General features: G+C 41.5%; 1 protein-coding gene across 1 annotated transcript; it reads left to right on the forward strand.

The window, feature by feature from the left end:
* The first annotated feature begins 984 nt into the window (after positions 1-984).
* On the forward strand, positions 985-24,209 carry LOC136633588 (uncharacterized). The gene is made up of 5 exons (XM_066609349.1): positions 985-1,675; positions 21,743-21,855; positions 21,944-22,038; positions 22,454-22,600; positions 23,301-24,209. The coding sequence occupies exons 1-5, from the start codon at positions 985-987 to the stop codon at positions 24,193-24,195; spliced, it is 1,941 nt and encodes a 646-aa protein (XP_066465446.1). The 3' UTR covers positions 24,196-24,209.
* The last annotated feature ends 1,899 nt before the right edge of the window (positions 24,210-26,108 follow it).

Genomic DNA, 26,108 nt, shown 5'->3' on the forward strand with positions numbered 1-26,108 from the left:
CCAACACAGAGCCAGGAAATAATTTTGCGCAAGCCTGCTGTAACACTTAGCTGGCTGCGTATGAATTAGGAGGACAACTACACCCAGCACAGACCCAGAACACTGAGGACAGTCACAGGCAGCCAAAATAGATTTTTTTCCCCAAATGTTTTTGCAAAGGCCCACTGCCTATATTCAATAAATATGTCTTCTGTCCCTGCCTCACAATATATGTCTTCTGTCCCTGCCTAACCACCACTTCTGGCCCAGGAGTATGAATAATTACTGCAGGGCGCAATGCTCTGCACGGCCGATATACAAAAAAAAAAAAATGTGCAACACTGCAAAAAGCAGCCTCCACAGTACTGCACACGGTTAGATGTGGCCCTAAAAAGGACCGTTGGGGTTCTTGAAGCCTAAAATACTCCTAACACTCTCCCTATAGCAGCTCTGGCACCAGCAGCACTGTCCCTCCTCTATGTCAGACTGCATCTGTGGCGAGCCGCGGGAGGGGCCGATTTTTATACTCGGGTGACACCTGATCTCACCAGCCACTCACTGCAGGGGGGTGGTATAGGGCTTGAACGTCGCAGGAGGAAGTTGTAATGCCTTCCCTGTCTTTCTATTGGCCAGAAAAGCGTGCTAACGTCTCAGAGATGAAAGTGAAAGTAACTCGAACATCGCGTGGTACTCGTCACGAGTAACGAGCATCTCGAACACGCTAATACTCGAACGAGTATCAAGCTCGGACGAGTACGTTTGCTCATCTCTAGTTAAGATCAAGGGACTTAAGGTGACCCCACATGCCATCTTGGAGTCCTTTGATGTGGTGTCTTTGTACACTAACATCGAACAGCGTTTAGGTCTGGAGGCGGTGATGAAGAGGTTGCTTAGCTCTGATTTGCCCACAGATTAAATTTTGTAATGACCCTGTTGGAGGATGTTCTATCCAAGAATTATTTCATATTTGACAATAAATTCTATCGGCAGAAAAGGGGTACCGCCATGGGGTCAAACGTGGCCCCTACGTACGCCAATCTGTACATGGTGGAAGTTGAGGAGTCATCTATATATACCTCCCCGGCCTGGACCTTTGTCCAGGCTTGGTGGAGGTATACAGACGACACCTTCTTTATCTGGATGGGCACGGAGGAGGATTTGAAAATCTTCCATGAAGAGCTTAATAACATTCACCTGATGCTCAGATTTACATTGACCTCCTCCTTTGATCAGATACAGTTTCTGGATGTTCTAGTCCTTCAGCAAGGGGATGAACTCTGTACTGACCTTTTTATCAAGGCAACGGATCGTAACACGTTGTTGCGTTTTGATAGTTTCCATCCACCGGGAATGCTCAGATCACTTCCGTGGAGTCAGTTCTTGAGAATTTGCTGTATTGTCGATGACCAGCATTTAGAGGAACGTCTGACACAGATGTGTCGTAAGTTTAGGGCCAGAGGTTATCCGAATGAGCTTGTGACCGAATTAAGTGTGAAGGCTAAACAGCAGGACCGTGACTCTCTTTTTGCAAGGACTACTAGTACTGATCAACCATCTAGGCTTCCGTTTGTTAGCACGTACTGTCCTCTTAGTGATAAGATTTCAGATATTTTCCGAAAACATTGGCCATTACTTAACTGTTGCCATCCTGAAGTGGTGGAGTTTGGTTCACCTCCCTTAATGGCTTACAGAAGGGGTACGAATTTTAGGGACAAATTGGTACATTCGGAAATTGGCTCCCTTGATTTGGGCACAGTCAGGAAAAACGACAAAATGGGTAATTTTCCGTGCCTTTCCTGTGCGAGCTGCAATAATTTGCAAAAGGGCTCCTTTTTCACACACCCGCATACAGGTAAACGCTATAACATCAGGCATCGCTATACTTGTCTTTCATCATTCGTTATTTATCTAATTACATGCCCATGTGGGTATATGTATGTTGGGGAGACGACCAATGCAGCTAAAGACAGAATCAGCAAGCATAAAAGCACAATAAGGACACGTAAGATGGATGTCCCTGTAGCGAAACACTTCTGTGAAACTAATCATTCAGTTAGTCAGTTAAGATACCGCATCATCGGCCATGTACCACAAATTAAAAGGGGTGGAGACAGAGAATAAAGATTGAAACGGTTGGAGTTAAGGTGGATCTTCGAACTAAATACCCTCCAACCTTATGGTTTAAATATAGAATATCATGCGCTCCCTTTTTTGTGAATGTGTTTAGTGGTTATTATTCGGTACCATTTATTGTCACATCCTTCTCTTGTTATGTTTTTGTGTCTTCTTTAGTTTCATTTATGGTTTTATATTTATATGTATTTTTCTGTGTTTCTCTAGGTGTCGTTTGGAGGTGTACTCAGCCATGACCCGGAATTTTTCTGCTTATTTTGTGCTTTTTTCGGGTATCTAATGGTTGTGTTATATGCAAATTTATATTACTAATTATTCAGTCAATATTGTATTTAATAAAATATTTTTTGTGGACCGATTTGTTTGAGTTTTTGTGTAGTTTTGGGGAGTATGTGGTTTGTTACGCCCTGATATTTAGATCCTTGTGGGTATTTATTTGGGTTTGTCCAATGAGTGTTACCAATTTTCTTCTTATATTTCAAACTAGGCGGATTATACTGGAGGGGAGCTGTTTTGGTTCATGATATTGATACACTACTCTATCTTGTATTATTTTTTGGGGGTTGCGTTATATGTTTCCCCTATAGAAGGGAGACATTTATGGGAGTAAATTATGTATCATCAATGCTTCTATATGGTATGACCTGTTAGGTTATTTATGTCACTATTGAAGTGGCCATACATTGATAGATTGGTTAATGAATAGAGATGAGCGAGCGTACTCGGAAAAGCACTACTCGCTCGAGTAATTTGCTTTATCCGAGTATCGCTGTGCTCGTCCCTGAAGATTCGGGTGCCGCTGCGGCTGACAGGTGAGTCGCAGCGGGGAGCAGGGGAGAGCGGGCGGGAGAGAGGGAGAGAAAGATCTCCCCTCCGTTCCTCCCCGCTCTCCCCTGCAGCTCCCCGCTCCGTGCCGGCACCCGAATCTTCAGGGACGAGCACAGCGATACTCGGATAAAGCAAATTACTCGAGCGAGTAGTGCTTTTCCGAGTACGCTCGCTCATCTCTATTAATGAACTGTATTTTTCGTCTGTATCTATACTATATTCCAGGTTTATTGTGCCCCAGTAGGATTCTGTTTTTTTGTAGTATATGGGGGTAATTTATTGTCTTACGTTTAATTACTGGTTAATTTACCTGTTCGGACATAGGACCCTGCGCAGGCGCCTTAAGCAAGTGGTGCGCACTGCCGTTACTCTGTAAGAAGGGCATGGCGCGGCCCGGACATGCGCAGTAGCACTCGGTGTAGTGCCGGCCCTGGTATATGTGAAACAGGGTGCATGCGCATTATGGCTATGAGACATGTTGCCCACAGTTTATGTGAGGGCATGACGCGATTTTGTTATGCGCAGTAGGAGATTGAAGGACGCCAATATGCTCGAGCGGGATACATGGCTGGGGGACGCCTCCTGACACACATGTGAGTGTAATTTCTTTTAATTTTCTGCTATATATATTTGATCAGTGTTTGGTGTGATAGCTGGACAAAGGCCATCGTATTATTGGCCGAAACGTCGCTGTTGGAAATGCCATTCTTTTATTCAATAAAGTCTGGGAGGTTATTTTAACCTGATTCCGCTTGATGTTTGGATGAAGATCCTGCATGCTGCCTTTCATATATATATATATATATATATATATATATATATATATATCGAGGATCTCATGACAGAGTATCACAAAACTATCTTGTTTTGAAAAGCTAGTTATCACGTAATACACATCCGGTATTTGACCATATCCAACCAAGGGGACACATAATGAAGAACGCATTTTAATATCAGGAGCTTTCCTGATGTACATGCTGAACATAGGGGGAAATCATTGTATGAACCTAACCTTAGAAAGGTATCTCAACTTGCTAGAATGGAAAAACTTTCTCACTTGGAATTACAGTATGTTTCTACTCCAAATGCAAGTTGATATGATAAGCCTGGTTTGCCTTTTGTGATGGTAGTGCATTTAAACATTTATGGGAGGATGACATCTCACAAATTTCCAATTGCTATACCACTTGAATTTAGACTTCATTTCCTTGACCTTGAAGTGACATAGTAGTGATTTGTAATTGTGTTCATAATGGTGACTAGTTTGTCTACTATCCAGATGTGGCTCTGTTTCTGGAAAAAAAGCAGATCCATTTTCTGATCCTGGCCAAACTCTTAAAAGGGATTGTTCCACTAAAACAATGTATCATCTATCCACAGGATAGGTGATATTTGTGTGTATGGGGAGGTCCAACCACTGGAATCTCCATCAATCATGTGGATAGTGTCCCCAAGTCTCCCTGTATAAATGGAGCGACAGTTGAGCATGCATACTACGCCATTGATCTCCACTGGATTGCCAGTGATTTTCGATTGCTAGCTATTGACTATCTCCGCCAGTTCCATAGAGATGAATGAAGAGGCACGCGTGCAACTTCTGCTTTATTCATAGAAGGAGGCTAAGGGTCACCATTTTCATGATCAGTGGAGGTCCTAGTGGTCAGACCCCCAATAATCTTGTGAATAAGTTGTTTTGGTGAGCTAGCCCATGTAAGGAAATCATGTTGCTCCTCCAGTCTCTTTTTCAATGTTGGTTAGATTAGACTGATTTTAAGCAGCAGGTTTAGAAAATGTGAACATTTTTAATTTAAATCTACCATAGAATATAATGTGAAAAAACTTTTTTCATTATTACGTATTTTTACAATGCAATCAGTGAAGAAAAGGACAAAGGATATATATTTAACTTAGAACAGTGGTATCTAATCCATGGCTTTATAGGTGTTGCAAAACTACAACTTCCATCATATCCTGATATTAATTGTGTTCAAGACTAAGGTATATTGCAGCATGGTATTAAAAAAATAAAAAAAACTCTTGTTCTTTGTATAGTGCCAACTTATTCTGCAGCGCGTTCAAGTAATTTATTCATTGCCACCCACCAAGCTGGGTACTCATTTTACTGACCTCAGAAGGATGGAAGGCGGAGTCAAACTTGAGCCGACTACCTGAACCACGCGTTAATTGAACCTAAAACCACAGCAAAAGTTTCAGTGAAAAGTCAGTGCCTTTGAAGACTATTATGGGCTCATACTGTACCCCTGGTGCCTGTGAAATACAAAACGTTTTGTCCCAGATTCATCTAGTGGACAAGAAAATACTTCACAGAGACATTATATGAAAATGTATGGAACTTCTTTGATACAAACCTGCAGTGGCCAAGTTTTATACTGTGCAAGGTCATACATATGGCTGTGCAAATGCACACATACCCTAACTGTAACATATGAATAAGATTTTTTTAATAAATTCCCATCACTAACATACTATAGTTGATCAGAACAGAGAGGTTGGACATCAGCATGATGTCCAACGTCTCCTTCTTGTCTAAATATCTGGTGGATCATTTCAGTGTGGGCTATTGCATCTGATTAAGACTGGCTGCACACAGACAGGTCAGATACCACAGCCAGCATCCGCACGTACCGGTCTCTTTTCTTCATTATCTGCACTTTGGATGGCTGCGGTGAGCCGCTGCCAGACATGCGCAGTACAGGGGGTTTCTTCATGTTGTTTTTCCTGCGCTGTCACTAGGCAATGACACCGGATCTATGATCTAACTGGAATGTTAATTTTGTATGGCCCACGGGTTGGATGGCTTCCATTGACTTCAATAGAAGCCATCAGTATGGAATTCACAATAAAATAGAACATGCACTGCAAATTTGTTTGTGTGCAGCCGGCCTAATAGTGGGATATCTGGGCTGTTTCCACTCCATTCCGATACAAAATCCACTGTACTGCGTGTAAATCTGGAGTAATACTTTCTCAATTTCAGCAATGACTCATGCTAAGACCCAGGACACAGGCAATATGCTGTTCTCTCCTTTATTTCGATGACATTTACAATACTTGGTAGAAAAAAAGTTATTATAATCTTTTTCCAGCTGAAGGAGCACCACATATTAGTCACAGGATGGTAAACTGCGAAATGCAAGAGAATTAGAAGCTGATTTATCTTCTCCATATATATTAAGATACAATAAACCCCTATGACGTGTCTCCGCTTTGTAGCATATTTTCTGGGTGAAAGTTAGCTCAGTGCTACAGATGACAGCAGAGCTTTTACACTTACTCTATTGTCAAACTCCATGATGCATTAGGCTGTGCAGCACCAGATTACTTTCAGCTTATGCTAAACATTTCCATAGGGTTCATGAGCCAGACAAACACCAAATGAGTGTCCTTTTAGCTTCAGTTTGGCTGGTATATGTATGCACACTGCAAATGGAGTAGTATAGTAAATGGAGTAGTATAGTAAACTATGATATTCCCTCCGCCAGAATCCAGGCAAGAAGCATGTATCAAACAATGCTCAGATGTGGCAAAATTTAAAGCAATACTGATAACTTGTGTAGTGACCCAGAGGATAGTACAGGGTAGTCAAATAAACAGCAAAGTCCTGATTACCTTGCTATGAGCTCCTCGGGAGACATAGAGGGCATCATGCGGGAGAAAGACACTGTCTTTCCTAAATATTAGGCTAAGTCTATGCTGCCCAGGCACCTACTAGCTTCTGATTGGTTGCTTATTAGTATATTCTCTGATTGGTAGAGTGGGAGGAGTTGGGTGAAGCCCAGAAAAGTGAGCAGGGTGGAGGAGGAAGTGAGTAAGGGAAAGTGGCAGGAAGTGAAGAAGAGGTGGGGAGTTGGTCGTTGGAGGTGGAGGGGAGAGGAAGTGGTGTGAGGAGCTGCAGCAACAAACAATTAACAGGAGAGCGAGAATTAGAGGAGAGTGCCAGAAGCACATCTCAATTAGGAGCAAGAATCCACACAAAAAAAGAGGACTTCTCAAAACAGTGAGTGCAACTTGTCGCTGCGTAGTTGAGAAACAGAGAAAGTGCAGTCAACCGTACTTAAACCCTCCATTCCTCTACAGATAACCATCAGAAAAGAACCCCAGATAACTTAGACGGGTGTGATTATCTTTACAACTAAGGGAAAAAGGAAAGGGATTAGTATGAGTAATTCTACTGCTTACTGCAACTATGCTAAATTAAATGTTTATTGAAAAAAATGCAAAATGTGCACTGTTATTGAACTTACAAGCATTAAGTAAACTCTGTAACTTTAGTTTACTTAATCCCAACTGTTTTGGACTCTTTATTCCATCGCCACCAGAACGCCTAATTGAAAAGGTACTGGTGTCACAAACTCATTCAAATTATAGCATTTAACACAAACTGTTATTACCTTTCGCCACTGAGCGCAGCTTGGCCAGGCCGTGTTATGCTATTCCAGGGAGGGACGGCAGAGCCCCCGTTGAATACCATCTTGTTTTCCCACTGTCTTCCCCCTCTAAGGTCTGCACTCGGTCACCACACTGGCTGCAGCAAATTATTCTATCTTAACACATCAAAAGTTATTGAAAAGCTATTAAAAAGGCAAGAAAGAGTTATGTGCCACAGTTTAACGCATTGTCAAGTTAAACTTTGCGACATCTGAACAAATGCCGCTATATGACACCCAACGCACACAGTATATATACAGTACATCATAAGCTTTTCATGATATAGGCATTTAATAGATGCCATAATAGCCTATGGGTGATAAATACCTGTGATTGAGGCCATAGAGTGCTATTTATCACCCATAGGCTATTATGGTATCCATTTATTGTATGCATCATGAAAAGCTATTGAAAAGTTCATTACACTGATTGGACACTACAACAGCCTATGGATGCTAGTGTTAGGCATCTGTCAAAGCCTCCGCTTAACTTATATAGTGGGAGTAAATCCTCGAACGTTCATTTGCGTACATAGATTTGTTTACCAGTCCAGCCATTAGTTTGTTTTGCCTCATCCTGTTGCTGTAGGATGGTGTCCCAGTCCTCCTTCAAGAAAGTGAGTCTGTGGCTAAAAACAGTATGCATTCTTATCAATATTACTGTTTTGTTATTGCAATCATCTTAAGGCAACGCTTCAGGGATAAAGTGAGGAAAAAAACATAAGACAGTTTCAATGTCAAGTGCGATGGTGAGAAAGTGGAATATATATCTCACCCTGGAAGGCCCAGACCTCCTCGAATGAACAGTCTGGCACGCCTCCAAACCTGGTAATCAACAAGATTCCAATAAGTTCATCAGCCCTGGTCCACCAGACATCCGATCATATGGAGAGCGCCAATAGGGCTTCTGAATATGTATCGGATAACATGCAGAAAAATGGACAATGGTCAGACCATAAAAAGGCCCCATCACTCCAGGGAATAATCCAATCAGAAAGAATAGTCGTGAAGGACTTACTTCACAGGGGGGTCTCAGAATATCCATGAAGGCAGTCAAATCTGCTTAGAAGTTTGGGGTCTTTTTATGATCTGATCATTGTCCATTTTTCTACTAGTTTATTATAAAAAGGAGCTGTCTCATCAAAGATGAGTCTGTAGCTCCTAACGCAAGAACTTGCAGAATCATCTTTGATAAGACAACTCCTTTTTAATACTTAAAAGGGTAATATTGATAGGATTCCCCAAATTTTTGTTAGAGAATGTATTCTTTAGCATTCCTTCAATGTAATCTTAAATATCTTTCTCCTTTTAGATTTAGCAAATATTTTACAATTACATCTAGAGAGTAGGGAAGGCAAAATTTTAGGAGATAAATAAGTTTTGCATAGATAATAGGGGAAGCTTCAAGAAAGATGACCCCTTTCAATTTGTGGCTGTAGACATGTCATTTTATATACTTAACCACATGCGGAAGCTACAACCAGCCTAGTTTTCTCCTTTATGTTCCAATGGAAATTAATTATTACATGGCAGTTCAGGTAAAGATGTTACTCCTCCCTTTTGCGAGATAGTGCCCTGCTTTGCATGCCCTCTCATCCTGGCCTCGAGTTACATGGTTTGTCAGGTTTAGAAAAAACATTTTCTAATACCCTATTACAGAATTCTGAGTTAATACAAAAATGTCCTTTAGAGATCACCATCTCCATGCAACTAGGGCCCCGTATGTTAGACACTGTTCTGCCTACGAAGTCTACCCTTTCCATTAGAGCTCTTTACACAAATTGAGATTAGGTTCCCATTTCTTTTATAGCATACATTTGGTGTATGTGTCAATAAAGCTCCTAGGGCATACACCTAACATATTTGTAGAGCCCCATTCACCAGACAGATGGCAAAAATGGTGTCCTTTTGACATTTTTCAGGACACTGCAGAAATATATCTTTCTTTAACACTGTAGAAAATTATAGCTGGGATATGGATATAGCAAGTGTTAACTTGACATTTAGCGCCTTATGATAACTTGACTTCAATGTACTCAGTGTACTACCATGGTGTAAGGCCGGCTGTCCACGGGCGATGCGGTATCCTGCGGCGAAGCTCCGCCACGGGAGCCGCCACCCAGGAGCAGGAGCCACCACCGAATCTCCGCCAGTCAGCCCTATCTAGTAGATAGGCTGACCGCGGAGAATCGGGGCAATTCGGAGCATGCTGCGAATTGCCCACCGCGAGCAGAGAATCGCAATGATTCTCTACTCGTGAACAGGTGCCGGCGCTTTCCATAGCAATGCTATGGGAAGCGTCGGCCGGCGTGTTTCGCCGGTGGTTTACTGCTGACGAATATACTGCCATGGACAGGGGGCCTAAATAAAGTTTTACGATGTACTAATCATGTTAATGATTCCTACATCTGCATACTGTGCGGTATTATATTCTACCGACCGTAAACAGATGCCAGCTCACCTAGCCTTACTTATTAATCTGCATAGTTCCCAGAATCAGGGAATCCTCTGCTAGATACTAATGGAGGAAAGGTTATTCCTGTACCTTGGATGCAAAAATGACTTCATTTTGTATCAGAATTGCAATGGAGTGAAAAACCTGCATAGGTAATAAGATTAATTATGCACTTTTAGCAGAGCTCCTAATCATATAAAATGCGAGATGTGTGAGCACTAATGCCAATTAAAAATAGCCAAAACAAAGGGGAAGGTATGTAGCTCTATGTTAAATTTATCCTTTACAATAGAGGTCCCCAAACCTTAATACCTAGTGAGCCATATTAAACTTTTATTGATTGCCAGGAGCCACATAGAAGAAAGTTTTACATTCGGGCTACATAGCAATCTTGTTCACAACACATGTTGCATGGCCAAAGATCACACTATGGTCTTGATACATCATATCCTAATGTAAGTGAAGTTGAATTGTGGCTCACAAGTTGGTGCAATCATGATTTGACAATAGGAAGAAATCCAAAACTAATGTGGTTGTTGTGATTTTCAGGCCACAGTCCCAGTAACCTGTGGGTGAGCACATTCACTTACAATAGGATGCGATGTAGCAGGGCCATAATACAAATTTCGGCAGTGTGTGATGTATTGTGGCCAAAGTCAGTATGTAGTCTCAGCATATATGTGGAGAAACTAAAAATTGGAAACATTTGCTGATAAATATTTCAGTGTGACATGACACCACTATTATGTCACCCGAACTAGCATTGCTTCGTGCTTAGTATATGTCTACAATAATGTAATTTGCCAGGACATATGGTTAAAAATCAGGATTAGTGATGATCGATTCCACAAAATTATCGTGACTTGGGACATTCGGGCTTACTAATTTGCCCTCTAAAGGTCCTCAATGCAGCTAAAGCCCCTCAAACTGCATGGGAATACAGCCACGCATCTGGAGAACACTGTGCTCCTTCCAAAAATTGGTCAAAATAGTGTATTTAAATGATAGGAGCTTGGATGCATAGAGATAAAAGCTTTTTTCTCTCTATATTCTGTATGCGCCCATCATAACAAGGAAAATACAGACGTCCTGAGGATGCGTTTCAACCTTCTCAGGTCTTGATCAATTATTATCTAAAATACATGAATATACATAGAAATATTAAAACTATAAAATACTACATAATAACACATACAAAAATAAGAAGAAGAAACAAAAAAAAAGGTGTGCTTAAAAACATTATTAATAGCAAGACATGATTAAAAACATAATAATTAATTCATACATGGTAGGAAAAACAGAAGTGAATCCAATAATCACCAAAAATTCATAACAAATATTTACTTTGGTTATACAAGTGCACAGTACTCGCCGTGGCTGAAGAATATCTCTTTTGGGCGATTCAAGTGAAGGAACTGCTTGGATAATGTAAAATTTAATGACCAAGCCTTATTACTTCAGCAGTGCTTTAAACAGAAAAAATATCCAAAACGTCTTGGGAATAATGTAATAACTAAGGCTAGTTCCTTAACTCAAGAGGATACTGTAACATGTTGCTTGAGGTGAAGTCATTGCCATCCATACATTCCAAAGAATTTTCTCTCCACTCCCCATTCCCTTTCATCACAGCCATAGGGAAAAAAATGAGCTTAATATCTTGTAGCAATATGTGAAGATTCCTATGTGAATTTCTTACATTCTCAAGACTCTTCTTGAAGAAACCTGAGATGAAAACAGAATAATACATCAAGTCCATTTAAAGGCTTCTCTAAAGGATAAAAGAATGGCAGTAACAAAAATAAACTATGATTAATGAAAATGCTCCATAACGCATTCGATTTCTATGCTTTTTCTAAATTACTAACTCAGCTTTTAAAATCTGAAGAGGAAATAACAATATGGAATACATCTAGGAAGTATAAGAGAGCACCTTAATTGGCAGTAGGTACACAAGGTCAACCCATTTCAGAGACAACCTTAATTCCCCTTCTTCAAAAAAAAAACATGGACAAGAAGTTTACAATAAAATAAACTCTGGTCTACTATATATCTGGAGGCATTGTTGGGTATAGTGTGGCTCCATCTGGGACACACATCCAGCGGGTCAGTTCTTAGTGTTGAATATCTTGCTAGCTCTCTACTATTACTTTTGGCAATATGGCTATGGACAATATATAATTTCTCCTATAAGGCTGCACTCACACTCACCGCTTTTTATCGCGATAAGAACGGCATCTTGAGTGAGTGAACCTTTTAGAGACTGAGTGCCCAAACTGCAACCCAAAACCAACTTATTTATCGCAAAGTTCCAACACGTCTGGGGTCGGGGCTTATCATAATGTATGATTTTACCCCTGTCATTATAAAAAGGACAAGGTCATTTCAAAATAGATAGGGAGGACACCCTGTGTTTTTTCCCTAGCTGGAGCACTGGAGTACCATTGGTGCGGATTTTGACTGGAAAGTAGCTGCATACCCGCAGCTTATTTCATACTATGTGGCACTACCCTCACCTCCTCCGTAGGCTTCCTGCTGTCAGCGCTCCCCAGCTTCCGGTTCCCAGTGGCCTGTAGAGACTTCACCTGACCAACATCATCTGACCTATGGCACCACACCTTACCAGGCCGCTGGGAACCGGAAACCGGGGAGTGCTAACTTCCTCTGAAGTAACCATGACTTCATATAATTTTCAGTGTCAACAATAGGTAAACACCTGTACCAAATTAATTTGGGTGAAGCCGGATATGTCAGCTAGTATACACATAAAGGTGAGGTAGATTCCCCTCAGTATATGCAAATAGAGATGGGGCAGATTCTCCTAAGCATATACACATAGAAGTGAGGTAGATTCTCCTCAGTATATACACAGAGAGTTGTGAGGTAGATGCTCCTTAGTATATACACATAGATAATCAAGTTGCAAACCCTTTACTTTCCCTATTTACATATCAAATTTCTAAGTTTCGCATTTTGATCGTGAATTATCGCTCTTGGACAATAATTTTCTAAAAAAGGCCTGCTTATTATGCCTCCAAGACCAGAAGGTAGTGTGTTTGTTTGTGGTTTTTTACGCTTTAAATTGAATAATCAAGTCGTGACCCCTTTACTTTTTCAATTTAGGACCTAAAGAACCCTTCACAGAATTCTGTGAAGAGCTCCTTAGAATATTAGACTGCTCCTATCTCTGTGAATACATAGGACCTAAAGAATGTTCTTTGCAAATTTCAAGTTTGTACGACACTGGGAAGTTAGAGATTTAGTGATGAATCAGTGAGGGCTTTTGCATTTGTATATACTTTATATAAACAAGTGTGAGGTAGATTCTCCTCAGTATATAGACTGATAGGTAAGCTAGATTCTCCTCGGTATATACAAACAAAGGAGACTTACATTTTCCTCAGTATATACTCATAGAGGTGAAATGGATTCTCCTCAGTATATGCAAATAGAGGTGAGGTATATGCATCTCAGTATATACACATAGATTTGTAAGGTACATTCTCCTAATTATATAAACAGAGTCATAAGCTAGATTTTCCTCAGTATATACACATAGAGGTGAGGTAGATAATCAAGTTGCAACCCCTTTACTTTCCTTATTAACAAACCAAGATTTGTGTTTTGATTCCAAATTATCACAGTTGGAAAATGAATTTCTCAAAAAGGCCTGCTTAGTATTCCCCCACGACCTGAAGGTAGTGTGTGTGCAAAAAGTAATTTCCCTAGGCCTTATGGTTTCTGAGAAAAACTATCTCATTTATCACAGTTTTTCATGAATTTTCAAGCTTCAAATTGAATAAACAAGTTGTGACCCCTTTTCTTTTCCTATTTAGGACTTAAAAATGGCAGTACCAAATTTCAAGTTTGTACAACACTGGGAAGTTAAGAGAATTAGTGAGTGAGTCAATCAACGAGGGCTTTTGCATTTATTTATATAGATATCCAACACCCTATCTTCTTTGTACTTTCAATTGAGGTCTTTACTCTTGCAAAAGTATAAAAACTCTTTTTAAAAAGTTGATGTTAAATATTACTAGCAGGATAATAAATCTGATGCTCTATTAACTAAAAGACTAAGACAGCAATAGGTGAAATTGAGAATCCGATATTTATGGAAGCATGATAAAACAGAAAAAATTATAAACCCAAGGGATATCTCAAATTCCTTTATGCAATGTTATGGAGCTATATACAATCTAAAAAATGTATCTAAGACACCAATTGCTGATCAAGGCGCAATAGACACTTTTTTGTATAAGGTTAAACTTGCCTCCATAGCTCAAGAATAGAGATGGGTGAGTATACTCGCTAAGGCTAACTACTCAAGCGAGTAGTGCCTTAGTCGAGTATCTGCCCGCTCGTGTCTAAAGATTCCAGTGCCGGCGGCGGGCGGGGAGCGGCGGGGGAGAGCGGGGAGGAACGGAGGGGAGATCCCTCTCTCCCTCTCTCCCCCCCGCCCCCCCTGCTCACCGCCGCAACTCACCTGTCACCCGCGCCGGCAGCCGAATCTTTAGAGACGAGTGGGCAGATACTCGACTAAGGCACTACTCGCTCGAGTAGTTAGCCTTAGCAAGTATACTCGCTCATCTCTACTCAAGAACAATTAGCATATTTGACAGTTTATAGGGTTCAGCGGTGATGGCAAGTTATCCTTAAGGTTTCTTTCACATGGGTGACAGCGATATTGCAGCTGTGTTTTGTCTGATATTGCTGCATTTTCTCGCAGCGATATCATGATTTTGTGGCACTACAAAGTCGAGCGATTTTGGAGCGCTCTTTCACCAGGATTTTCGGGGGACTTGAAATATAAGCTCTACCCCAAAAATAAGTCCAAGCTACATTTAAAAAAAAAAAAAGCAAGAAACTATATATTACCTAACAGGCGCTGTCTGTCACTTCACCTTTGGCAGTTCCACAGCACTTGTTTGTAGTCTTCAGCCAGTGCTTTCTGGTCAGAGGGTTTAAAAATCCTGCCTCCAGGAAGCGCTCAATGAACCAAATAACAGCCATTGCATTGAATGGCTGTGATTGATTCATCAAGTGCTGCAGTGATTGGCTGAGCCGCTGTGCTCAAGAACCAATCGGAGCCAGCACTTCCTGGCCAGGATTTTTAAACCCTCTCATCAGGAAGTGCCGGCTAAAGACTACAAACAAGTACTGTGGAAAAGTTTGTTGGAGGAAAAGAATGGCAGAGCGGACAGTGTCTTTTAGGTAATGTATTGGTTTTTTTTTTTTTTTTAATGTAGCTGAGGCTTATTTTAGGGACAAAAAGTAGGACTTCCTATTGTAAAAGTTGCATCACACTGCACGGAAACTGTGACTTTGTGCGTTGCAACACAAAGAAAGGCTCCATAGGGAAACATGGACTAAAAAACATCACAAATGGCAGCTGTATAGAGCATGTCACAATATTTTTTCTGCAATCTAGCAGCCTACAAAACATCACTAATGTGAAGGAACCCATTGAAAAGATTTGTAGCACTGTCGCATCACGAGAAAATCGTGTGAGTTTGTCATCCATTTGAAAGCAGCCTAAAGCTACAAACTCCCACTTCATAAATAAAGCCGCAGGCCTGGATGGATCCAGGAATCCAACTTGCATGTTGACTCTTAAAGTTTGTAATGAAAGAAGATTTCTTGTATATGTTCATATTGGGTTCGTCCTTATCCCTATGTGTTATCTAGGTAGAAGCTTCATATAGTGCCTTAGAATAAGCCGCTTTGACAAGGGTCCTGGGGTAACTTTTCTCCGCAAACCTTTTTAGGACATCAGATTGTTCAATATAGATATCTGTCTGGGTGCAATTCCTCCGTATTCTTTAAAATTGACCATACGGGATGTTCTGTTTCCAATTCCTGGCCTGACTGCTGGTGAAATCAGATAACTATTCAGGTCAACCTTCTTGAAGAAAGTTTTGGTCTGGAGGTTATTATTTTACACTAAAATTTCTAGATCTAAAAAAAAACAATAGCCTTAGCACTAGCCGTGCTGGTGAATTCCAAACCTCTATCATTTAGATTCAAATCATTAAACTGCAGCAGGTAAGCAAATGAAAAGAGAAAGGGGCTCTTTTTGTCACTTATTGGCACCATGCGATGCGATTGCAAAGTACCAATGGGTTCCCATGGCAGCTGAAGGCCTAATAAAGGCCCCCATGTCTTCTATGTAACTCGGCATGTTAAGTAATGCAATGTACTATGCTAGCAATGGAATTATTGCATCTTTAAGTCTCCTTGAGGAACTTTAAAAAGTGGAAATAAGAACTTTATAAAGTTTAATTTTATGTTTCAAAGGTATTTATTGAAAGTCATTTTAAACTTAGGCAACAATCCTGTCGCATTGACCCGTCAAGTGGGTAGGGGGAAGAAAACAAGGGGGAACAATACGATACAATATCAGCACTTTATATACATATTAGAAAATGTTGATGCATTGGAGACTCATTTATTTTTAATTATTTTTTTTACTTTTTTCACTTGTCTTTCCTTTTTGATGCCAAATAAAGTTTAATATTAAAAATTTCAGTTTAAAAAAATGAACATTTTTTTCCCACATAAAACATTTTCAAATGAATAAAATACCAGACAAAGTTTAAAAAGCAACACATAATGTATTAGTACATTCGTAACAGCCTGAACAATGACAATATTTTGTTATTTATCTCACATAGTGAACAATGTAAAACTAATTTTAAAACGTAACACTAGAATTGCTATTTTTTGTTCTGTTTGCCTCACAAAAAATATAATAAAAAGTAATACAAACATCACAAAATGGTATCAATAAAAATCAATAAAAATTACAACTCTGAAATTAAAAAATACAGCTTGTCCCACAAAAATCAAGCTCTCGTACAGCTATGTCAATGAGTTATGGCTCTTACAATACAAATGACTTGGTCCTTAAGGCACAAAATGGGCCTGTGAGTAAAGGTATTTAAATCTTAGTAAGTGGAGGCAAGTTACTATGATATAGCATCACTTGTTGACCGATGGGGGCCAGGAAGCTTGGGCCACCACAAATAACAAGAATAAGAGATACGTTTTGTGGAACACTGAAGCTCCTTCTAAATTCAAATAAGAAAATTCACAGTATATTCAGGAGTGGAAAAAGAACGGGCTATCTATGGGATGCTCTATAATCAGGCTCCAATATCTTCAATACAATTTCTCCTGTGCAAGTACTCTGGCAAGGATTGTGGACTGCAAAGAGCATAGAAGGGAATGAACTGTATTACTTTGATGGCACAGAGGGGGAGGTATTATTTTGGTTGCACAAAGGGGTCTATTTTAATAATAATAATAAACTTTATTTGTATAGCGCCAACATATTCCACAGCGCTTACATAGACAGGGGATACAGAAAGACAAAAAGTACAAAAATTACAGAACCACGGTTACATAGTAATCAATTGATGGAAACAATAGGGGTGAGGGTCCTGCTCCAACGAGCTTACATACTACAAGTAATGGGGTGATACAGAAGGTAAAGAGGCTGGCAGTGTGCACGGTATGGTGAGATGGAGTGTGAGGGATGCTATACACATAGACAATGGTCAGACATTTAGCCGTGCGATGGCAGAATCCGTATGACTGCAGGAGCTGTTTATGGTGGCTAGCAGGGATTGCAGTCAGTAGGTCAGGGAGCATGTTATCAGGCGGAGTACAAAGGGGTTTGTTTAGGGAATGCGGTATGCCTCCCTGAAGAGGTGCGTTTTTAGAGCATACCTGAAGTTCTGCGAGTCCTGGATTGCTCGGGTAGCCTTTGGTAGTGCGTTCCAGAGGACCAGTGCTGCTCTGGAGAAGTCTTGGAGGCGGGAATGAGAAGTTCGAATTAAAGGGGCGCTCAGTCTGGTTTCGTTAGCAGAGCGGAGAGCCCGGGCTGGTTGATGGATTGAGATGAGGGAGGCAATATAGGGGGGCGCTGCACTGTGGAGGGCTTTATGGATGAAGGTAGCGAGTTTAACTTGAATTCTGTATTTAACGGGCAGCCAGTGCAGTGACTGGCACAGGGCAGAGGCGTCCGAGTAGCATCTGGACAGGAAGATGAGCCTGGCTGCCGTATTCAGGATGGATTGGAGAGGGTAGAGTCTGGTACAGGGGAGGCCGATCAGCAACGAGTTGCAATAATCGAGCCGGGAGTGGATGAGGGCAACAGTAAGCATTTTTAATGTGTCTACAGTGAGAAAAGAGCAGATTCTTGTGATGTTCTTGAGGTGCAGCTGACATGTTCGGGCCAGAGATTGGATATAGGGGGTAAAAGAGAGATCAGAATCGAATATGACCCCAAGGCAGCGAGCATGTTGTCTAGGAGTTATGGTGGCGCCACACACTGAGATGGACATGTCAGGAGGAGGTCGGTTAGTGGAGGGTGGTCAGTTTTAGAGAGGTTTAGTTTTAGGTAGAGAGAGGACATGGTGTTAGAGACAGCGGACAGACAGTTGGTGATGTTTTGGAGTAAAGGTGCTTTTTTACTTTGTGGTACTGCACACAGGGCTCTATTTCTTTGTGGGGACACAGAGTGGGGCTGTATTACTTTGTGGAGGCAAGGAGGAGGCTCTATTACTTATCCAGTGCACTAAGTATGCATTACTACCTTGCATGTCGCAAAGGGGAATTATTAATGTGTGAGGGCACTTTTACTGTGAAGAACCAAGTTAGCATTATTTCTTGTCATGGGCACTATAGAGAAATTATTACTGTGTGCACTATTATTTTAAGGGACGTTGGCACTGTTTGTGAAAAGATCAAAGGTAGGCACTATTGGGGAATTGGGAGTTGAAGAATGGCAAGTAGGGAAGAGTAGGAGTGCTGGGCATAAAAACATGGGCTGGTGGTTATGGTTATGAAGCACACACAGAGTGGGGGAGAGGTAGAGCTGTGTGAACAACCCAAGAAATATGGTCTGCTTGATATGCCACTACTACATAATTCAATAACTATACCAACATGTGTATGGTTTAAGCAGAAAAAGAAGTACAATGTTATAATATGTAGTTCATGTACTGTTGCTCTATTCATTATTTGAATTCCTTGTATCTATATTTATGTGTTCTTACTCAAATCTGTCCTTTAGCAGTCGAACATTCCTGACAAGACTAGCAAGCTTTTTACATTATTTCTCTGTGACAGAAGTCTAAAATAACCTACACATATTAATGACCTTCGCACATGCCTTTTTCAGTTGCATTCAATAGGCAGTGACTTGTGAAAAATTCATGACAAGAAAGGAGAATTGAATATATTTCATGCATTTATAAATGGCTAACTAACTGAATTTGATTGGTATTTCATTTTTTTTTCATGTTTTGGAGTTTATTATGCAGAAGTATATGATGGGGATTTGCTAGTTGGAGGTATAGGAAGAGATAAGACAATACCTTCACAGAAATCAGTTTTCTATACATTCTGACTCATGCAAGAAAAAAGAGCTTACCCCATCTATGGGTTATAAAGTGCTATAAATACACATATTAAAGGGATTAAAGGGTAACTCCAAGCAGAAACTGAAATTTTCATTTGGTATTGTTTAAGCTTGAATTGTTGTAAAAAATATTTTCTTTGATGTTCCTCAATACTTAGATTGTATAAATTCTTACAAGTTTTCTGTAGGTGTGTTGACAAAGCTGGGGTGACTAGAAGTTCCTTGATCTATTTTGCATGCGGGGGTGAGTAGTGTTCTTCATGAGGGCAGGTTATACTTCATACAAGAGGATAGAAAAGTTTTAATGCTGCTAGTACAATGTTACAATATAATACTATGGGGACTACATTGAATAGCCACTTTATTAGTCATGTGTTGGACTTTCTTTGGCCTTCAGAACCACAACAGCTCATTATGGTATAGCTTCTACCAGGTGTTGAACTCATTTCACAGGAATGTTGGCCCATAAAGACAGGAAGTTTCTTGCTGATTGCAAAACTTAGATGGAGGTACAGACATGCCTGGAGCAGCTGACAGGAAGAATTCATCAATTCATGCTGTTTGTGCTAAATTCTGACCCTCCCTTCAGCATGGTGGAAGAGAAATATAGATTCATCTGGCCAGGAAATGGTTTTCCACTGCTCAGTGATCCAATTTTTGCTCTCTTTTGCCTGCTAGAGTCTTGCCTTTCTGTTTCTCTTAGACAGCAATGGCAAGAGGTTAAAACTTCAATTTTTATTCCAGCATATTAAAAAAACAAGCCAACATATATCCCATGTGGTGACCTCTGATGTGTTTCACATGGTGTGTTCTTAGTCATAGCTACAACTAAGGACATACCATCCGAAACTTGTCAGCAGTCATCACATGGGATATATGTTGGCTTTGTGTTTTAATATGTTGGAATAAAAATTGAATTTTTATCTACTTTTACCACGCTGGATATTTATATTGTTTGGATTTGACTACTGAAGTTAAAGCAGAGTCCTTGCATGTACGTATTCCTTTGAGAAGTGGTTTTCTGTGGAGTCAGGTAACTATTTTGATTTTTCACTGGAACTGGTCATCTCCTTCTATAGTCTATCCATTGTTAAGGAACAACAATTTGTGCATTCAGATATGTTAGTTGGAGAACCAGTATTGTAATGGGCTAAAGTTTGCTTGACTGTGCACTGCCTGTTCATCAAAACAATTTTTGACATTTTCCTCTGACCCTCTTCATCAATGAGATGTTTACATCACTAGATATTTTTCCTTGATCATTCTCGGTATATTTTCCACACTATTGCATACCAAAACTTCACAAGGCCTTGTCACCTGGCTAATCTAACACCGGTGACCAGGCCTTGTTGGAAGTCACTCAGATCAGTGGATTTTCCCATTGTAATGGGAATTCATTCATAAAAAGATCAATGGAAAACTTGATTTTATACTGCACTCTAGGGTCATGAATCTAATTTCCATACAGGGAAATTCCAAACATTAAAGGTAATTTGTCACTGGGTGACATCGCAGAAACCGGGAAGTGGGTGAGTATAAAAAATACATCCCTCAGGTCCCCCGTCACTTCCCTGAACTAAATTAGTTTATGGTGCTGCTGGGAAGTGACAGATTTCCTTTAAGTGAGCCCAGGAGTTGCTTGTATTACATCATCCTTTTGGGTATGCCCCATAAGGTCCAAAAAACACACTTCCCAAGGATTTTATACATAACAGACCTGGGGAAAAGAGTGCACTAATCACATCCCTCAGCAAAACGTTCAACACACCGTGACTCACTTTTTTCTTCATCTGAGCTGCTCCACCTTTTTATAGTACAACCACAAATTCTGCCCATTTATAAACAACTATGGATACTGTTTCCTGGCAAAGATGTGGTCTCACCTCTCTTATACTCTCTCTAACACTACGAATAAAGCATTATAGTTTGGGGCCCTCCTTACAGGTTTTGCATTGGGGCCCAGGAGCTTCAAGTTACGCCTCTGGGTTCACCCCAACTGCCTAAAAGGACCAAAACTCTTACATATAGTCAGGGGCTTTCTTTGAGACTTGCTTTAATATTATCCATCTTCTTACAAATAGCAAACTAAAAATGGGTGCCATGGCAGAAATATAAACCGAAGCTTCTTGACCCCAGTGCAAAATCTATAAGCCTAGGTTCACACACGGCGGATTTGCTGCGTAAGTACTGCGTATTTTCCGTTGCGTATTTGCTGCAACCCAGACGCATCAGCGGCAAAACCACATATACTGACTTAAATTTGTTGCGGTTTTATACGCGTATTTCATTGCGGTTTAACCGCATCAAAATCCGCCTCGAAGAAGCTGCAGAAAATACCGCTGCGGTATTTGCTATGTAGTCGCGTATTTTCTTGCAGATTTTGCTGCAGATTTCGACTGCTTCCTGTGATGTCATGATCCCTCCCCACAACTGGGAAGGAAGTGGGAACACCCTGTTCACTGATCCCTTGTTCAGGGAAAGCACAGCTAGGAAAGATGGAAAGTGGACAGAGAATGCGTCTTCGAAAATATTACAGGCGAAAGTATCTGATCTGTGTCCTGCTGATGCACGCCGCAAAAACCAACAAGGTCAGCTATATACGTGAAATGCAAATGTGTGTTTAACTTGCTAAACTTGCGAATAGTGGGCTAATGTATTGCTGAAAATATGTTTCAGACCGGATGGGGATCCAGGCGGTATTGGGTTCATCCCCTGTTGCTGGAGCGGGGGACGAAGGGGCACTTTGTAAGCCTGTACCAAGATCTGAAAAAGTACGTATATTATTGCCCGAAATTTGCTTAGCTGCTACTGAAGCAGTAATGTTATTTCATCACTGTTTCGCTCTCTCTCTCTCTCTCTCTCTCTCTCTCTCTCTCTCTCTCTCTCTCTCTACCTCTGTTTGTGTCTCTGTATCTCTCTCCCTTCTTTTTCCCACTCTCTCTCTCTTTCCCTCCCTCTATCTCTCTCCTCTCTCTCTCTTTCCCTTGGTGTGTCCCTCTTTCTCTCCCTCTTTCTCACTGTTTTGTATATTTCTCTCCCTTCTTTTTCTCTCTTTCCCTCTCTACACCTTTCTGTATATCTCTCTCTCCCTATGTTTCCCTCTCTGTGTGTTTCTCTCTCACTCTCTCTTTCTGTGCCCACCGCACACACAGTCTCACACTGTCTCTTATGTATGTCTCTCTGTAGCCATCCTGAGAAGTTTGTCATGTTCTGCCGCCTGCCGCAGGAGGCTTTCGAGCGTCTTCTGGAGCTGGTGCGCCGGGATCTCACATTTCAGGACACCCAAATGCGAAAGGCGATCACTGCAGAGGAAAGGCTGCTCATCACCCTTCGGTAAGTAACCAAAATATGTCTTTTGTAAGAATTACTTACTGATTGAGTCTTACTGGAGACTGGTTAAAATGGGATTGTACGCTGACATAGTATTGGCACGCACGTATCCGTCTGTGAGCGTGTTGAAACTTAGATCCTTTGCACAGTCCTCCATAACTCATTGCCATGTCTTGTTGATGTGCGTATGTGTGAGTCCTCGGCGTACTTTACCGGTGCATCAGTCAGCTTATGGAGTTGGTGGTTGTCATAGCAAACTGTAACATTTCATATAAATCCCTTGCTTGCTAGCTAGTGCACCTGTACCCAATAATCTGACAACACAAGTACAAACCCCTGTGGCAACACGATCTCTGAGCTGAGTTACCGTAGGTGACAACAAACCCCCCCTCCCCCCCAAAAAAGCCGCTTTGCATCTGTCCCACTAAGCAACATTGAGTATTTGTATGGCGACGAAATATTAATTTTCATCAATTTTACTGGGCCCATGTAGTGCAACGGTACGATGCAGATAAATGAAGAAAAAAGTGACAAATACTCTATGTTTCATTCAACATTGTTGTAATGGAATGCAGATAGCAAGGAAGTTCCAGGCACTTTGGCCAAATATTTCCATTATGAAAATGCTGAAAATGTAATCTGTTGATCTGTATGTGACAGATTTCACTAATCCTTTTCCCCTTTTTCTCTGCTTCCTTTTCAGCTTCTTGGCCACAGGAGAGAGCTATGCATCCCTGCATCTCCAATTTCGTGTTGGTAAATCGACCATCACTGAAATTGTGAGGTGCACATGCAGCGTCATCTGGCAGAAGTTGCAGCCCATCGTGATGCCTTCACCATCCGAGGAGACTTGGCAACGTGTTGCAGCAGGCTTTCAAACTGTTGCCAAATTTCCTAACTGCATAGGCGCGGTTGATGGCAAACATGTCCGTGTGCTTCAGCCACCGCACTCCGGCTCTAAGTTTTATAACTACAAGAAATTTTTCTCTGTAGTCCTGATGGCGGTGGCTGATGCACATTCTAAATTTGTTTGCATCGATGTCGGCGCCTATGGTAGTACTGGGGATTCTCGGGTGCTGCGAACATCACAGATTGGGATGCAAATTCTCCGAGATGGCGTGTCGCTCCCAGACCCACAACCTTTGCCGGGAACCACACATCCAGTCCCCTTCGTGATGGTATCGGATGAGGCGTTCCCGTTGATGCCGAACCTGTTGCGCCCATACCCGCGAAGAGGACTGAATGCCCGGAAAAGGATTTTTAATTATAGGCTGAGCCGGGCACGTCGAGTGGTTGAATGTGCCTTCGGGATTATGGTTAGTCAGTGGAGGGTTCTAGGGACTACCCTAATGGTAGACCCTACCACAGTTGATGACCTTGTCAAGGCATGTTGTGTTCTTCACAACTACCTCCGGGAATATCGTCCCGAGGTAGATGTGGAAGAACTGCACCCTGCCTTTGACACGGTCATCAACTGGGGTGCTGGACGTCCTGCTGCAACCGCTGTGCAGGTACGAGAACACTTCACTGACTACTTCCATAGTCCCGAAGGCGCCGTGCCATGGCAGTACTCTTGTGTGGGTGGTGTGCAGCCCTAATCGCAGTTTGATCCCCCGGCCACCAGCTTCAGAAGAACCATGAAGACAAAATGCAAGAAAAATTGTTTATTTGCGGCATGACATGCCAAACATTGACATAAAAAAAAACCTGTTTCTAGTGCTAATGCACTGCATTTTCAAGTTATTACAAATTAAAAACAAAGTTATTTGGCAGAACTGTTTCATCTTTCTTTTGGGCTTTATTTTAGCAGAGTTGGGCCACCACAATGAGAAGTGAGCAAGAGAGTCTGAAGTAAGGGAACAAACATAAACTAAATTCAACCAGACGCACGACTCACATCTCCTGTTTTGGGTATCTGCGGGCTGAAATCCCAACGTTTACATTTATTAAGAACAAATTAAAAAAACAATTTACGAATGACAGAGACTTTTGCATTACCCCAACCTTGGAGGACAGCCAACCAGCTAGCAGCCAGTCAATATGTGTGAAGTAAAGGCACTTTTTCGGGAGAATGTACTTAGACGATACCTTCTTTTTTTTTCTTTCCAACATAATGCAGTCAGTAACGCAAGAAAGAAAAAAAGGAATGTGTTACATTTTGACGCGTTGCAGCCGGCCAGGGAGGTACGGTTAGAGGACGCAGTTTTTTACAATCTTAAGTAAGTACGGGGACACCAGGCAATCCCATGCAGTGTAACACACGATAACGGCTCTTGAGAACATGCAAACGGCACCTATCAATTACACGACATTGCAGTGATCCGACAATGACTGAGGGGTCACTGAAGTGCCGTATAATTCCTGTATGTTACTTCACTTCTTTGCACACCGGCCGGTGGTGAATTGAATACTGAGGTAGGGTTTTGGGATGTTTGTGGCAAAGGGCTGTTCATGAGTGACATGAACGACTGTTGTGATGGTGAACCGCTCGTCATGTTCTCCGTGAAACCACTATCGTGTGAAACATACTGTATCGGATAGCCTGGTGTCCTTGCAACCCTGTCTGATTGTTCAGGGCAGGATTGTGAAGGAAACAAGGTTCGTGAGGACGGGGGGTTGGCAGCAAATGCGGCATTTTTCATTGCCTGTATAATATCGCTAGAGTCAGCGATAGGGCGTGGAGACGCAAAGACCTCTAGAGCAGCATAAATAACTGGCGATATAGCCCATTGACGCTCAGCCGACAACTCACGGATGCGTGCCGCCACTGCCGCACCCATCGTATCCCATTGGTCTTCCTTGTCAGCTTGGCGCAACAGTGCCATTGCTTCTTCGGCTGCATCAAGCTCTTTTTTTTTTTTACGTCCGCGGGTAACAACGTTACGTACGGCCGGCTCACAACTGGGCTCCCTGTGTGTCCCTCGCCTGCTAGCCGCCGCTGATTGTCCCGACGCTTCATTGCTAACGCAAATTGTGTCTGAATCAGGTGCACTTAGTCGGCTGTCGTCCAAGGTTGGGGTACCTGCATTTATGTCAATATCTGCAGACAATTCTGTGTCCGGCTGGCCCGTTTCTTCGGATGTTTCTTGCATCGTGGGTTGCGATGGCTGCACGTTACCGCTGGTTCTGTGAAACATAAAACAACAATTATGTAGAGGAGGACAACAATATTACAGCGGTTGTCCCGTAAAAGCAAGAGGGGTTATACACTTCTGTATGTCCATATTAATGCACTTTGTAATATACATCGTGCATTAATATGGCCATACACAAGTATATTAGCCCACTTGCTTGGACAGGACAACCAGTTTTGAGTGAGGGTGTGGCGCTACAACTTACGGTCGCAGTTTTTTGCTGGTTCGTATAAACGCCAGCTCGTCAGCATATGGACATTTTTTTTTTGAGGGAGAAGAGCCACTCTTTTCGCACTCCTTTTCATGCTTTTTGTAGCGATCGTGGACAGACCGCCATCGATTTTTCACATCTTTCACTGCAAGGTAAAGAAAAATGT

This window comes from Eleutherodactylus coqui, chromosome 6 (assembly GCF_035609145.1).
Source record: "Eleutherodactylus coqui strain aEleCoq1 chromosome 6, aEleCoq1.hap1, whole genome shotgun sequence".
Classification (NCBI taxonomy): Eukaryota; Metazoa; Chordata; class Amphibia; order Anura; family Eleutherodactylidae; genus Eleutherodactylus; species Eleutherodactylus coqui.